Source organism: Triticum urartu, chromosome 7 (assembly GCF_003073215.2).
Source record: "Triticum urartu cultivar G1812 chromosome 7, Tu2.1, whole genome shotgun sequence".
NCBI lineage: Eukaryota > Viridiplantae > Streptophyta > Magnoliopsida > Poales > Poaceae > Triticum > Triticum urartu.
Window position 1 is genome coordinate 8,739,222 of NC_053028.1, and position 17,177 is coordinate 8,756,398.

The 17,177-nt window shown below is 43.0% G+C and overlaps 1 protein-coding gene across 1 annotated transcript; it reads left to right on the forward strand.

Moving 5' to 3' along the window:
• Positions 1 to 77: 77 nt before the first annotated feature.
• LOC125525882 (G-type lectin S-receptor-like serine/threonine-protein kinase At2g19130) lies at positions 78 to 2,302 on the forward strand. The gene has a single exon (XM_048690889.1). It carries the CDS (start codon positions 879 to 881, stop codon positions 2,154 to 2,156), a length of 1,278 nt encoding a protein of 425 aa, XP_048546846.1. The 5' UTR covers positions 78 to 878; the 3' UTR covers positions 2,157 to 2,302.
• The last annotated feature ends 14,875 nt before the right edge of the window (positions 2,303 to 17,177 follow it).

Sequence of the window (17,177 nt, forward strand, 5' to 3'; positions counted from 1 at the left end):
CACGTCTTGGTACGGCCTTAAAAGCAAGTTCACATCCTTGACCCCGTATGCTAGTTGTCTTCGTCTTGAGTAAAGGATACATTGGGACGGTCAGAATATCCACATTTTGTTAGTAAGAGATCGACCTCATACAAAATGAACAAGGCGTGCAAGACATTTTTATTAGTAAGCGATCCATCTCATACAAAATGAAGGCATGCAAGACATCTTCCTTTGCAGCAGCAATTCTCTACTTGATCATTGCCGTGTCTTCACGGTGTAAATTTGGGCATGCGACAGATACTCTTCTTCCAGGCCAATCTCTGCATGGTAACTGTACCCTACTCTCAAAGAATGGTGCCTTTGAGTTGGGTTTCAGCTGCCTATTTCCCCCATGCTCAGAGTTTACATTTGGCATATGGTACGTCAACTCATCAACTTGTAGTGCTCTTCTAGTTTGGGCTCCTCCTCAATGGGACCTCACCTCAGACCCCCGGACCTCGGTTCTTAGCCTCTCATATGGCAACTTACAGCTCACCTCTCTGACCTATGGCCATGATGCTATTATCTGGTCATCAGAAGGTACACAGAGTGTATCTACTTCTGCAATTGCAGTACTTCTTGACAACATAGATCTGGTAATAAGAGACCAAGTGAATAGTTCATTACTGTTCTGGCATAGCTTTGATTACCCAAGTGATACATTGCTACCTGGAGGATGGCTGGGATCTAATACGATCAGTAGTAGTGCTACCAATAATGTTTCTTGTGTCATTTATTCTTATCTGGAGAGGAATACAAACCTAAAAAGAGGGTTCACTATCTCCCACACCTCTAGTACTGCTTTTGATTACAGAAGTTATGTTAAGACCAAATATTCCGGCTCTTTCCCCAGCTGAATGGATATTCATGAAGATGAAGACTCTTTATTTTTGCCCAAGAATTCGCATTTTTATGTACGGTTGTATTCTGATGGTACGGTTACTGTTGCGAAACTATGGGGTTGTGGGACTGTGTTGTGGTCTGCTCAAGATTCCAGGCATGAAAATTCAGAATGCAAGCAACAAATATTGGATTCCAAGCAAGAAAAGTCATATTCAAAGATTAAAATCGTTGTTCTAATTACAGTGATGGGAATGTTAACCGTTATGCTTGTTTGCCTTGTTCTTCTATGGAGAAGCATAAATAAGCTATCCAAGGAACTACCGTTGAGTTCCACTAGCAGCCTCAAGATCTTTTCAAACATGCAACTAAAGAAGGCAACGAAAATTTTCTCCGAAAAACTTGGAGAAGGAGGTTTTGGTTGTGTTTACAAGGGGACATTGGTAGGTTTCTCTCTAGTGGCACTCAAAAGGCTGAAATGCATCGGACATGGGGAAAAGCAATTCCGAGCAGAAGTACAGACAATTGGCATAATTCGCCACATCAATCTTGTCCGATTATTTGGTTTTTGTGCTGAAGGGCAGAAAAGGCTGCTGGTATATGAGTACATGGAGAATGGTTCTTTGAGTTCTCATTTGTTTTCAAAGTGTTTGGCCATATTGACCTGGGATCTCCGGTACCGTATAGCACTTGGAACTGCAAGAGGTTTGGCTTATCTCCACGAGGAATGCAAAGAATGCATTATACACTGTGACATGAAGCCAGACAATGTACTTCTTGATGCAGAGTTCTGCCCCAAGATTGCAGACTTCGGGATGGCGAAGCTTCTTGGTCAAGATTTCTGCGGGGCTTTGACAACAATGCAAGGGACCATTGGATATCTTGCACCGGAGTGGATATCGGGGTTACCGATCACACATAAGACTGATGTTTACAGCTATGGCATGATGCTTCTTGAAATCATATCGGGTCGAAGGAACTCAGAGAAAATTAAGGAAGGACAGTTAACATACTTTCCCATTTTTGCGGCAATCAAGGTGAATGAAGGAGATGCTATGTGTCTGGTGGACAGTAGATTGGAAGGCCAGGCAGATGGAGAGCAGCTAAGCAGAGCTTGCAGAATTGCATGCTGGTGCATTCAAGATGCCGAGGATGACAGGCCTATGATGGGACAAGTTGTTCACATGCTAGAGAATGTCATGGATGTCGAAACCCCACCTATTCCAAGGTCACTTGAAAACTATGTTGGCATGGAGGATTGCTCATACTCTGCGGAACCAGATAACTTGTTCTAAATTCTACATGTTTGTTCGATAGGCCGGCATTAGTTATAAGGCCCAGTAGTCTATGTTTCTGTTTATTTGTTGAAGTTTAGTGGAATACAGAAATATATATGTGGTGTGTCCTGTAGTTTCAATAAAGCACACATGTCTTCACTTTATACTTTGTTGCAGAACTTTTTTGCTAGGCTTGGAGGTTCGTTTGTATTTATGTTTTTTTAGAAGGATTCGAGGTTTGTTTGTACGTACGTATGTCATCCACCTGATTACAAGGTTAAGATGTGCATCATCGTCTGCCTTATGTTTCTTCTGAATTTCATCTGAATGACCGCGTACTCTGTTTTTGGAAAAGGAATCAGAGTACTCTGTTTTTGGAAAAGGAAGCAGAGTACTCTGTTTTTTGTATTCCAGCCCTCTTGTTACTCTCTGCTATATTAACCTCTAAAAAAGAATTGTACGTAATAGAGAAATAAGAATGCATCAATGTGTTGTCTAATAGCTGCTCGAGAAAGCTGCTGGAGCTAAGCAAACTTCATTTGGGCATTCTGTTTATACGTCACCTGAATCATTCTAATTTTTGTAAAAATCTGTCAACTAGTATGTTCATGTTAAAGGGCATGCACTTCTACAAGATTCAGAGCGTAGACTTTCCATGCGTTATTTTCCAGGTATCGTCAATTTGTAAGTGCAAAAGAGATAATGGAGCTTGTTGCAGATCACGGGAGCTGCTGGGTCTGTTTATATGTCACCTGAATCATTCCAGTGACCTATGAGGGAAGCCTTGCGCAGAAGCTAGAGGAGTTTGTTCAACTGGATGGACAGAACATCGATCCACTGAGTATATGCGGTGGTATTTTGATCTCTTAGAACATAAAAGACAGGCCTGAAGCTTATCAGGAAGTTACTGCTACCAAAAATGATTGGATGCAGGAGCGCTTTCCGCTACCAAAGATTTTGCAAGCAGTTAGTTTGCCCCAAGAAGTAGCAAGTGACAACTCATTTTCCCTTGTACCAGAAAAAGGGAAAATTTGGAAAGATGTGCACCTAAGCTTATCTAAAAAGTGCAAGTGACAACTTCTGCATGTTCAGGCAAGAAAATGCCTGAATATAACATTAGCAGTAAGGAGATGCACTAAGGCCCGCAAAATTTTGGCCCCTGAAGGAAGCTAGAATCAGTTTTACTCCCTCCGTTCGGAATTACTCGTCGAAAAATGAATGTATCTAGATGTATTTTAGTTGTAGATACATCCATTTTTATGACAAGTAATTTCGAACGGAGGGAGTTGATGCTATGTATCTTTCTGACTTTTTTGTGAATAGATAGATAGCTACGTATATTTATCTCTGGATCCGAATAGATCCTCACTCAGTGTCATCTACAACTATTTCTCTCCGAATCTAAATAGCAGCTACACATTCAGTTGGGGATTTTACAATGAATCTGAATAGCAGCTACACATTCAGTTGACAATATCATCGTGCACTCTGTCGTGTGCCTTCATCATAGAAGTGCTGCTTTCCTGGTTTGCTGCCGGCCATTGGGCTGTTCCTGAACTCAGTCTATTGGGCCTATAAGCTAGTATTACTTTATATAATAACTTTTGGCAAAAATATTTGGGTGTACATCTGTACACACGCATTCCCCATATCACTCTCAATATGCTGGTTTGCTGCATGCATGGCCCTTCCTTGTCCTTTCTGGTCCACCATCAATTCTCATATCACTATCCATCTACTCCCTCCGTTCCGAATTACTTGTCGCACGTATGGATGTATCTAGATGTATTTTAGTTTAGATACATCCATTTCATCGACGAGTAATTTGGAACGGAGGGAGTATCTCCTTGTCCACGACATCTCTACAGGGAGAGACCACGAGAAGCAGCTTGCTTGGGATACGGCGATGGAGGGAGAGGATTCTTTGCTGACAGTGCACATGCATGTCAGTGAACTTCATTTCAACTATGAGTGTGTGGACTATTACAAAGCATTGAGTCGGCGGTTCAACTCACGGCGAGAACTGGCCAAATTTGTGAGTTCACATATTGGAGCATCGCAGGATGTGTTTCACATGATGACACCCATGCACTTGTGATGTAAATATCAAATAATCAAATCATATTTGCGCAAAGTTGTAGAATCCACAAAATATTTATATTTTTGGTGATTCCGCGTGCATCCGGTGCGCCCGGTGCTTGCCCACCATCTTCCGTTGCACTGCCCGCATCATTCTCATAGAAGTTGGTGAACTCTTTCTTCTTTTTAGCTTCTCTAAACTCGGTTTATAAATAAATTTCATTTATAATTTCTGCTCCGACTAGTGAAGAAATAGTGGACACATCAACCGCCAACGTCAACGACCTATTATCACGGTTCGCAGATCCACGCACCACTATCCACGTTTGCAGATCCAAAAGAAATATAGAAACACCCGTAAAAAGGGTATGTTAAACCAACCTTCACGCCATTTCTCCGCGTTATCTTTTAGCACTCGGATTGAAGGCATGCCCGGATTGAATTATGTAAAAGAACTATTTGACTTGCGGGTGTTGTTACTCGACAGTCAGGCGTTCTGCTTAAAACTAGACATGGTCTGATGTCAAATCGTTTTCGCTACATATTATACCTTTTTGGGCAAACTCATTTTGGCTGCCTCAAAGTTGATAATGTGTGATCGATGTTGAAACTAATCTCGTTACATCTGTTTTTTTAGATTGTTTTTATCCTTTGCTTCCACGTTATATGTAATTCTTTTAGAGTCCTAGTCACGGAGGTGTGGTTGCATGCATTGTTCGTTGTACTGCATGCGAACTACATGGGCCAGAGGTGTGCTAGTTCACTCTGCGGCCAGGTCGTTTAGTTGTTACGATTCTACCGAGTCGTCCGGCACTTTCCATTGCATCGTGGGATGGCACGACGCTTTAAGTGGATCGTGATGGACTTAGATCTTTACTGGATCGAATAAAAGGAAAGGGTGAAAAGGGCGCAAAGATTACGCGTCGCAAAACTCCTCTCTTTGTGACTGCGTTGTCTCTCTGTCTTCGTCTACCTCTATCAGTAGTGTTCATCAGAGAAATTCAGAGAGAGAGAGAGAGAGAGAGAGAGTAGACCACAGCCTCGAAACCATCAATCGATATAGAAGATCCTGAATGTCCTGCAAGCTATGTTGCGTGGCCTGCTTTGGGTGAACTCTTGACATTTTGCTACTGCCTTTCTTAATCAGTTTTCTATCGCATACCCTTGGCCTGCATACTTTGGTCATTCATTAGTATTCGGTGATGTGAAAATGTGTCCAGCGATCTCGGAGTTTATATATTAGAAACATAAAAAAACAAATATAGAGTACATAGAAACACCCTGTAGTATACAATGTTCTGCAAATCTAAATTCAAAACACAACCTGAAAACCAAAACTGATGAATTTAATTAGTGTTGATGAACTAACGTGAATTTATGGCCCATTGGTAATTAATAACTGTTCATATTGGGATTTTTTTCATTGGTATGATTTTCAAATTTAAATTTAAAAACATGAATCATCGCAGATAGATGACTATCAACATGCAAATTTGTTTTTAGATTATTTTGAAGCGTCGAATATATAGACTGAGGTCGGGCGCACTAGATGCACCACACTCACAAGTGCACATCATAACTTTTTCAAAAGTTTGTGGCTGTTGATTCGGGGTCGTTAGTTTCAATGTTAAGACAGAACTTCCGCTAAGTTGGCACAACTGCAGCTGCCGACATATTGATTATTAGTTATTCATTATTCTCAGTTCAATTTCATTTTCAATAGTTCTTTCACAAAAATGGACGGGCGCCGCAACGCGTGCCATCATGTTCTAGTAGGAATTGGAATAAAAGGAAGAAAATTGACAATAATAATAAAAAATAAAACTAAAAACAGAAGTTTGAGGAAAAGTGGAAAAAAAAGGAAAATAATAGACATAGAATATAAAGGTAAATGGATAAAAAATATCCATACTTATTTACAAAAATGAAATGTTCATAATTATATTTATTTTCGTTAAAGAACAACTAAAAAGGGAAATAAAAATATTCATAGTAATATTTATTTTATTTAAATAAATAAAAATGATAAAAAAGTTTTAAATTATATCCCTCCGTTCAAAATAGATAACCCAACTTTGTACAACTTTGTACTAAAGTTAGTACAAAGTTGAGTTATCTATTTTGGAATGGAGGGAGTATTTAATATTCAAAGAAAAACTAAAAAATAGAAAAGGTAAAATATAAGAAAATTAAAAATTAAACTGAAACAAAAACTGATGTAAGAAACCAAAATAAAACAACCCACGTATTCCATTCCACACTAGGAAGCACAGAAGCGCATTAGCATATTGGGCCATCCTAGCACAGATTGAGGCCGCATCAGATTGCATGTATATCACACGAGCGGTTCAGCTAAACCCAATGATATTTTCGGGAGTTCCTATCTGCCGGTAGCGGGAGCAACTAGTTAACGAGTGCTCCTTCGGGAGCCTCGCAACGATCAGCGCCACTTGGCGCGCTCTCAGCCATTTCGCCACGTATCGCGCTCTGGACGCTCCCTTCGGATTTTGTTTTTTTTATTTTTCCGCACGTGTTTTCGGCTTTTTAAACGGTTTTTTCGGTTTTTTTCGACGTTTTGGTTTTCCCCCGGTCTTTCTTAGCTTTTCGACCAAAAAAAATTCGAAAAAAAAAATTTTTTGCACGAAAAAACGTGTTTTCTTTCGTGAAAGTCACGGTTTTTCTTCCGCGAGAGGCACGGTTGTGCTTTATCGAGAGTCATGGCCGTGCCTTTCGGAAACGAAAAAAACGCGTTTTCTGTTGTTTTTGTTTCCCGAGAGTCACGGTTTTGCTTCCGCGAGAGGCACGGTTGTGCTTTCGCGAGTCACGGCCGTGCCTTCCGGAAAGGGAAAAACAAAACACGTTTTCTATTTTTTTTCTTTCGTGAGAGTCACGATTTTGCTTCCGCGAGAGGCACGGTTGTGCTTACGCGAAAGTCACGGCTGTGCCTCTTGGAAAGGGAAAAAAATACGCGTTTTCTGTTTTTTTTTTCTTTCGCGAGAGTCACGGTTTTACTTTCGCGAGAGGCACGGTTGTGCTTTCGTGAGAGTCACGACCATGCCTCTCGGAAACAGAAAAAAACGTGTTTTTTGTTTTTTTTCTTCCACGAGAGTCACGGTTTTGCTTCCACAAGAGGCACGGTTGTGATTTTGCGAGAGGCCCGGGCGTGCCTCTTTCGGAAAGGGAAAAAAAGGAAAAAACACGTTTTTTTGGTTTTTTTTCCTTCCACGAGAGTCAGGGTTTTGCTTCCACAAGAGGCACGGTTGTGATTTCGCGAGAGGCACAGGTGTGCCTCTTTTGGAAAGGGAAAAAACCGTGCTCCCGGTTCGGTTTTTTCGCTCGGTTTTTTTTGTCCGGTTTTTTTCGTGAAAAAAAAGTTTGTCAAAACCTATCAACATGGGATCTAGTTTTGAAGATCTCGATGCGAGGAATCCAATGGTGAAAACGGTTCGAGATTTGAACGCACGGTTTAAGAGATAAAACGTTTTGAATAAACAGATCTACGAAAAAAGGGAAAACTCCCCGGTTGCGACAAATGGCGCGCTGCATGTGCGCCACTTGTCGCGATCTGGGAAAGTGGAGTGTTCTTTGCAACGAGTACTCCTTAATTAGTGATTTCGGCCGCTAGCTGCGGCAATATGTCGAGGGAACGCACAATGGGTCTCCCAGACTGGGCCGGCCCATGTGGTTCTCCCGCTCCGGCTAGCGAAGAAAAACTAGAGCGGTCGCTCGCAAAAAAGAATGCGCCAAGCAGGATTCGAACACAAGACCATGCGCTTCACAAGCAGTAGCTGGCGAGCAACATATTTAAAATGGGCAGCACAAATTCTTAAGAACCAAACCAACCACTGATACGAACGTTTTTTAAATTTCGAACGTGCAATACTATTTTGGAGAAAAAGTGAATTCTGTATGAAACCGCAAACACTTCTCGAAATTGTGTATGTTTGTAAAACTCAAACATTTCAAAAAACACAAATAATTTCTGGAAACGGAAACAATTTTTAAAACCCCACCGAAAAATTGAAAATACGAACATTTTTTGAATGGCAAAACAGTTTTTGGATACGCGAACATTTTTGAAAAATGGGAAATTTTTTGGAATCTCCCGAACAAAACTTGAAAATACCAATATTTTTGAAACTCCAGAACAAAATTTGAAACCCGATTATTATTATAAATTTGAGACAATTTTCGTAAGACTGAACAAAATTTGAGAAGTTGTGAAATTTTTAACAAAATTTTAATTTCTGAACAATTTTTGAAATGTGCGAACATTTTCTGAAAAAGGGAACATTTTTTGAATTTCTGAATTAAATTTGGAAATGTAAACATTTTTTGAAATTTTGAACAATATATTATATATCAAACCTTTTTTGAAATTTAAGAAAAAATATTCAAAGAAAAATTAATGAGAAAAACTAAATAGAAAAGGTAAAATATAAGAAAATCAAAAATTAAACTGAAACAAAAACTGATGTAAGAAAACAAAATAAAAATACCCACATGTTCCATTCCACACTAGGAAGCACAGAAGCGCATGAGAATATTGGGCCAGCCTAGCACAGATTGATGCCGCATCAGATTGCATGTACATCATTTGTATATCCATGATCAAGAGGTGTTGAATTCACGAAGCTATGGAAGTTAGATGTGTATTGATAAGAGGAGATCTAAAGTGAGCATCAACATATTTATGGATAGAGAGCGCATTAATTATACAAGGATATCCAAAATGAGGATATGTATTCATGCAGAGCTAAGCACTAATAACTTGAATATCTATGGCCAAGCTGGATACTGCATTTCCGAACTGCCAATACATATGTGCATAAAATGGAAAATAATCATTTCGATATCCATGTCAAGATGCGTTGCATTTATGGCTATGCAGTAGACGTATTAATAACAAGATATCCGAAGTGAGTGTCAACAGGTCTGTGCACAACCAAACTGGATACTGCATTCATGAACCCCCACTATATGAACTTTATAAATACATGCTTAGGCATCCGTCAAACCGCACATCCATTTCAGCCTTAGGCATCGCCTACCCAGTTATCCTCACCACTCCTACTTTCAATAAAATTCAAGGTTTCTAGCCGGCCTTGCAACAATGGCAATAGCCCAAACGACCACCATCTTCTACTCTGCCATCATCATCCTGCTCTCTTCCTCGTCAATTGCTGCTCATACTAGCGGTGACGTTGGTGGCAAGCCGAAGGCAGCCGATTTCGTCACAGAAGCGTGCAAGAACGCTTCAGCCAACTACGACAAAGAAATCCACCTCACGGAGAAATTCTGTGTCTCAACCCTCCGGTCGGACAAGTAGAGCAAGAAGGCAAAGGACCTTCGTGACCTGGCACTCATCGGTGTAGACATCCTCAAAGCACGTGTCGTCATCGCCAATGGTAACGTCCAAAAAATGTTGCACAAAGCCAAAACCGGCACGTCGATGGCGCGCCGCCTCACTTTCTGCAAGCTGGACTATGACGTGACGGTAAGCATCACGAACGTCTGCACCGCCTTGCTGAAGGACTTCCGTGGCCCTAACGGCGGTGACAACGATGGACCGGCATCTTTTATGCTCCCTCAATGTGTGGAGCAGGCGAACACCCTCAGCGGTTACTGCGGGCATGAGCTTATGGATTTGCCGGGGCTTCAAGCGTTGTTCAACGAAAATATTGACATGAGTATGCTGGCCCACCTTAACATGGCCTTGCTAGAACCATATAGAGACAACGATTCATAATATGTATTTTAGCCTGAGTGGTGTATGTTGCTTCATTTAGAATAATAATAATGAGAGGTTGCTACTCTATTGAGAAATAGCTATTTCTCCACCAGTTTCTGAACCACTGAATCTATGCAGTGATTTGTGCTGAATTTTTTGGGTTTTGTTTTTTGTTTTTTCCTCTGTGCAAGTTTTATGCCCCTTTATACCTTTTTTTATCTATTTATTTTGCGCACATAATTTTAGTTGCATGCTCATAGCCCACGCGCAACTACAGTTGCATAAATGCCTATCTACGCGCAACTGCATCTCTATGGCCAGCACACGATTACACATATGTCGCCTTTTCCCTTTCTATTATTTTTGTAGATGAACGTTTTATATTTTTTTATGTACTCTTATTTCAGTTTCTTCTGACACGTTAACTATAGTTGCACGTGTGTATCTCACGCGTAACTAGTTGTAAAGATGCTTTTCTGCGTACAACTAGACTTTTGTCGTCTGCTGATATCATCATCTCTGATCTCCTGCTCGCGTTCCAGCAGCTATATCGAGGTCGCGGGCTATGGTGGTTGGAGTTCCATTGACACTGGTCGTTTGGATCCTCAGATGGGCGATGGAGGTAGGGAGACGAAGACCTTTCTTCTTCCTTGTTGGTACGATTTGTTGCTGCTGTTCTTCTCCTTCCTCTGCGCTGATACTGGTGGGAGATCCTGCTTTGCCCGGGCGGATGGCCCGGCCGCGGTGCTGGACCGGTCGGATGACTCGAGTTCTCTTCCTTCCGGAAGGGACACTTTTTGCGGTACTCAAAGTCAAAGATGGCGACGGCTGTTGCAGGTGTGTTGGATTGGTATCCATGCCCTCTCAGCGCTGGTGTCAAGAAAAGAGGAAGCAGCGTGGCGACAATTGTACCGTGGTCGAAGATGATGACCTGTTTGCGACTAATTGCAGATCCTTCTGCTGCAGGTGTCTTCTCTCAAGATTCAGGGATGATGACACAGGGCTCCGGCGATCTTCTTGTGTTATGGTTGTCTTAGGGTACTCTAGGTGTTCATGGTCCTTTGTTTTTACGTTTCAGTGTGCTTGTAAGGGTCACCTACTCTGTACTGATTCGTGATCTGAATGAACAATTTCTAAAAAAAAAACTAAACCCCCGTGGCCTGGATAGAATGAACGGGGCTCACGTCGTCTTAATTCCTCAAGTGGATGGAGCAAACGCATTGTCAGATTTTCGACCGATCAGTCTGCTCCACAGTGTTGCCAAGCTTTGTCAAGGTTTTGGCGATGCGCCTAGCTAAGCGCCTCCCGGTACTTGTCTCGCCAGGACAGAGCGTGTTCATTAAAGGACGTAGCATTCAAGACAACTTTCTATTCGTTCAAGGATTGGCTCGTCACTTCCACCGGACTAAACGCCCTATGCTTTTTCTGAAGCTAGATATCGCCAAAACTTTCGATATGCTAGCCTGGCCCTATCTGCTGAACATGTTGAGGGCACGGGGTTTTGGCGAACGATGGTGTGAATGGATCGCTATGATCCTGTCCTCTGCATCCTCGCGAGTGATCATCAACGGAAGCGTTGGAAGCCCAATTCATCATGCCAAAGGAGTTCGCCAGGGTGACCCCATCTCTTCGTTCCTATTCATCCTGGCCATGGAACCTTTGCAACGCCTCATCGACAAAGCGGTTGACAGCAACCTGATTTCGCGACTACGAGGCAGGATTCCACCGGTGCGAGTCTCCCTATATGCTGACAACGTGGCCCTCTTCATCAACCCTGTAAGGGATGAACTGGTAGTGCTCAAATCCATTCTCTTCGCTTTTGGTGACGTGACGGGACAGCGGGTAAACTTTGCGAAGAGCTCCGTGATACCCATCAGGTGCGATGGACTTGATCTGCAGAGCATCGTCGCCCCCTTAGGTGCCCGTGTCGCTACCATGCCAACCCAGTTCCTGGGATTGCCACTCTCCCTCAGGAAGTTGCGCAAGATTGATTATCAGCCGTTGCTGGACAAAATCCGGGCGCGCCTAGCTTGCTGGAAGGCTCGCCTCCTAACAACAGCAGGCCGACTCGTTCTTATCAACGCCGTTCTCTCCTCCATGACAGTCTACTGGCTTGTGATGTTTGAACTGCCAGCCTGGGCCCGTCGTGAAATCGATAAGCTGCGCCGGGCATGGCTATGGCGTGGCGATGAAAGTTGTCATGGTGGTCACTGTAAAGTGGCTTGGCGCCGGATTTGTAGACCGAAGAATCTTGGAGGGCTTGGTATCATGGACCTGCGACAGTTTGGCACTGCGCTACGGCTGCGATGGCTCTGGTTTGCACGGACCACCCCCTCTCGGCCTTGGGTGGGACTACCAACGGCATGCTCCATGTCCGACCACCTGCTGTTCGCCATGGCAACTCGCTCCATCTTGGTAACGGGCGAACGGCGTGCTTCTGGCTCGATGCTTGGTTGGAAGGGCAAGCCCCATGCCTCATTGCACCTGACGTCTTCAAGGTTACTGCCTGTAAGCGTCGTACGGTGGTTTCTGCCCTCACTGACGGCCGTTGGGTGCGTGACCTGCAAGGGCGTATCACGGCTGACACCCTTCCATCCTTTGTCGCGCTCTGGACAAAGGTTGCTGCCGTGGCGCCTCTAGTTGCGACCGAGACTGACTCCTTCGAATGGCGCTTCTCGGCAAACGGATGCTACTCCGCGCATTCGGCGTACGCACTGCAGTTCGTGGGATCTGTGGCTTACGGAGTGATGGCCACGATTTGGAGAGCCTGCGCGCCGGCGAAGCACAAGTTTTTTGCCTGGCTTCTTGCGCAAAACAGGATCATGACTGCCGATAGACTGCTGGCTAGGCAATGGCCAAACTCATATTTCTGCCCACTTTGCCGGCGGAACCTTGAGACAGCTGAGCATCTCATGTTGCAATGTCCTTGGACCATCAGCCTCTGGGACCAGGCAGCTGAAAAGTTCCAATTACCGGCTCTCTCGCCTTCGTCCTGGCGTGGGAATGGCACCATGGAAGTTTGGCTCAATGAGCTGTCCGCCGTCCCGGCGACGGCAAAGAAGGCGCGCTCCTTGGTGTTGCTGCTGATCTGGGAAATTTGGCGGGAGCGAAATGATCGCATCTTCCGGAACGTAGAGCACTCACTTGCTTCGGTCCTTTTCAGAGCGGACGAAGAAAGGATCTCCTGGGCGCTGGCGGGAGGCCGGCACTTGTCCATGCGAGAGTAGCTGTCCTGCCTTTGACTTTTTGCGGTTTTTTTTCCTTCGTTTTTTCTTTTTCCTTGTTGGGAGATTTCTTCTCCCACTATGTACAGTTGGCGTTTCCCTCGCGGTTCTTCTAAATGAAATGCGCAGCTCTCCAGCGTCCTTTCAAAAAAAAAACAATCACGTCCAGTGGCCTGCCACAACTGTACATCTATTGTCCACACGTAATTATGGTTGTATTCATGTCTTTCTAGACGCAACTGCACGTCTGTTTGCTGAGCGTGCCAGGACGGCCGAACAGAAGTAAATAGCATGTGGGCTGGTGTTCCAATGCCCAAAAGTAAATGTATAGTGTACAAATTCAAAATTATTACGATGTAGATCGACCCATAAAATCCCATATTATTACGATGTACAAATTCTCAGGTTAATTAGAAATTAAGAGTTGTTTATCTAATGGGTCCAAATTATTACGATGTAGATCGACCCATAAAATCTTTGGCCAGAAAAAACTCAACTCCATGATCTCTTTTACCTGTTGTAAAAATAGAGAAAAAAAATCCCATATTACCGTACCTTAAAAAAAACTCAACTCCACGATCTCTATTCTCTGTTCAAAAAATGGGAAAAAAAACTCCCATGTCAATCTAACTATACCTTTTTTTGTGCTAGGACAATCCATCTATACCTTGATGGCCTCTTCTTTTCCCCAGAAGAAAAGCAACAACCTGAAGCAATTTCTAAACAAATATCCTATCCATGTTAACCCCATGCATGCAATTGGTTGTTCTATGGATTACTTTTCCTGCATGGCCTCGATGTGGCCTCCCTTCCCTCGCTTCTTACACTTCTCCAGTGAATTACAACCGGCTGGATATTGAGCAGTCAGATGGTAGGACAGCGCATGTCCATGTCCACCGTTTGATCTTGGCTCGACCATGGGCATCAAGTCCAATCTGCCAAGCTGCAGTGGAATCCACTTCCGGCGTTGTTCTTGATTGGTTTTCTTGCCCTGCCATCCGAAGGAGACTATTTGGCTATTCGAGTGAACCCATTTGTATTTTTCTGATTGGAATTGTTTCTTTGACTATGTAATTGAACAATCGAAATAGCCTACTTGAGGTTTGTGGCAGGGATCGAGGGTTTTCTCTTCTAGGTTCTGTCCTTGCAACTTATATTATTCTCTCGATCTAGTGTGATTAAGATCGATCTGGTGATCAAACCTCCTGAACTGCCTCAAATTTATTAGTCTCATGCCTGTGCAATCCATGGACGTGTCTGAGTGCAAGTCGTGCGCCTTCACGGCAGCAACACGTTTGCACCATCTGGGAATTCAATTCTAGCATTTGACAACGGTATGTACATGCTTTCATGCTTTCCTCTTTCAGTTAGGCTGTTAAATTGTGATCCAAATTCTAGTACCGTATTGGACTAGACGTAGTACATACGGTGTGGGTCTTTTGCGTTGGTACCGATGCGTACGAGTACAACTCGTTTACTTGTCCTACAAGGACTCGTATGTGTTGCCCCTCATATATACCCCATGTAGTCGCACCTCAGACGGCCTGTCGTCCCGTGCTTGTAATACTCTTCCTTATAGTGATTGCGCCTTCCTGCGTCCGTGGTTTTCTCCCGCAAGGGTTTCCATGTAAAAATCTGTGTGCTCTCGTGTCTCTTTTATCTCGTTATTATTTAACAAGTGGTATACAGAGCTGAGGTTACAGATACGAGATTTGAGTTCGAGAGATTAGGGTTGCGTGCGAGCCGTCGCCCGTGCGTGACCAGGCGATCCGAAGCCGGATCGATTTCCACTGCTAGCCGAGACCGACAGAAGTTCTGCTTTGTACGTACGCGTACAAATCGCTCCAAGGTCGCAGCCGTTCCGCCGAGTTGCTGGCCTGGTCGATTCAAGCCTCGAGGGAATCAACCGTACTGCTGCTGCTACTTTCTGGCTTGTGAAGTCCGATCCCTTGTTGTGGATTGTTTTTCTAGCTTCAAGTCCCGAGGAGAAGCGATCTGTCCAAGTCGTCGTTCTTTCACGTGAAGCTAAGTTATTTGTTGTTTGCTTTCATCTCCGATCAACAACTAGTACTTTGATCAGCCAGCTACTAGTACTAGTATTCGTCACGTGAAGGCTACAGGGCTATTTTTTTCCTTGGTCAACTGCTACGTACATACTATTAGTGCTATTTACTCTGTTTTCTTTGATCCGCAAATTAATTCTTCAAGAATTTTCTATCGGCTTGTACTATTTTGTGTACACAGATTTATCGACTTATGGCATTCATGAAGTATGATTTTCCGCTGCTGGATCGTGACACAAGGTTTACCCTATGGCAAGTCAAGATGCGGGCGTTGTTGGCACAGGCCGATTATGATGTAGCACTGGATAGTTTTGGGAAGAACCGAATTGAGGACTGGACTGCTGAGAAGAAAAGAATTGATTGTAAGGCTTTGTCACAAATTCAACTCCATTTGCATAATAATATTTTGCAGGAAGTTTTGAGCGAGAAAACTGCCGCCGCACTATAGTTAAAGCTGGAAGGGATTTGCATGACTAAAGATCTCACCAGCAAGATGCATCTGAAGCAAAAATTATTCCTGCACAGGTTACCCGAGGGAGGTAATGTTTTGAATCATATTTCAGAATTTAAAGAGATTATATCTGATCTAGCTACGATGGAGGTTAAGTATGAAGAGGAAGATACTGCTTTAATGTTACTTTGTTCACTGCCAAGTTCTTATACCAATTTTAGAGACACCATATTATACAGTCGTGATACTCTCACACTTAATGAAGTTTATGAAGCTTTGAACTCTAAGGAGAAGATGAAATTAATGGTGCCTCATGATGGTTCAAGTTCATCCCAAGCCGAGGGATTATCTGTTCGTGGCAGGACAAAGGAGAAGAACTCACATAATGGAAACAGAGGCAAAAGTAAAAACGGCTACAGGGGTCGGTCGCAATCCAGAGACAAAAAATATTGCAGGTATTGCAAGAGAGACGGACATGACATCTCAGAGTGTTTCAAGTTGCAAAATAAAGAAAAAAGGAAAGGTAACAAACAAGGTGAAAGTTCTGCTAACGTTGCTCGTGATGATAGTTCCGATGATGCTCTTGTCGTTATTGCTGGATGTGCCGAGACCAATGATGAGTGGGTACTTGATACTGCATGTACTTTTCATATGTGTCCACATAGAGATTGGTTTAATACTTTTGATTCCACAACTTCTGCTGGTTCCGTTTGGGGTTTTGATAATTCACCATGCAAGATTGAAGGCATAGGTTCTATTCGAATCAAGATGTTTGATGGCATAATCAAAACTTTGACAGATGTTCGGTATATTCCGAAGAAGAAGAGAAATCTTATTTCTATGAGTTCCATTGATGCAAAGGGGTACAAATATTCAGGTGGAGATAGTGTTTTGAAGGTCACCAAAGGTTCCCTTATTGTAATGAAAGGTGATTTAAGTTCGACCAATGGTCTTTATTACCTTCAAGGTTCTACCGTTTCAGGTAACGCTACTCCAGCTATTTCAAAGAATTCTGATTGTGATGCTGCTAACCTTTGGCATATGCATCTTGGACATATGAGTGAACTTGGTTTGGCAGAGTTAAATAAGAGAGGTCTTCTTGATGAATATGAACCTGGTAAATTGAAATTTTGTGAGCATTGTATCTTCGGCAAGCACAAGAGGGTGAAGTTCAACACTTCGACTCATACAACCGAAGGTATTCTTGATTATGTGCATTCTGATTTATGGGGACCATCTCGCAAGAAGTCACTAGGTGGTGCTAGTTATATGCTAACTATTATTGATGATTATTCGAGAAAAGTTTGGCCTTATTTCTTGAAGCATAAATATGAAGCATTCTCAGCATTTAAGGAGTGGAAGATTATGATTGAAAGACAAACTGAAAAGAAGGTAAAAATACTTCGCACTGATAATGGTATGGAATTCTGTTCTAAGCAATTTAAGAATTATTGCAAGTCTGAAGGCATTGTCAGACATTACACCGTTCCT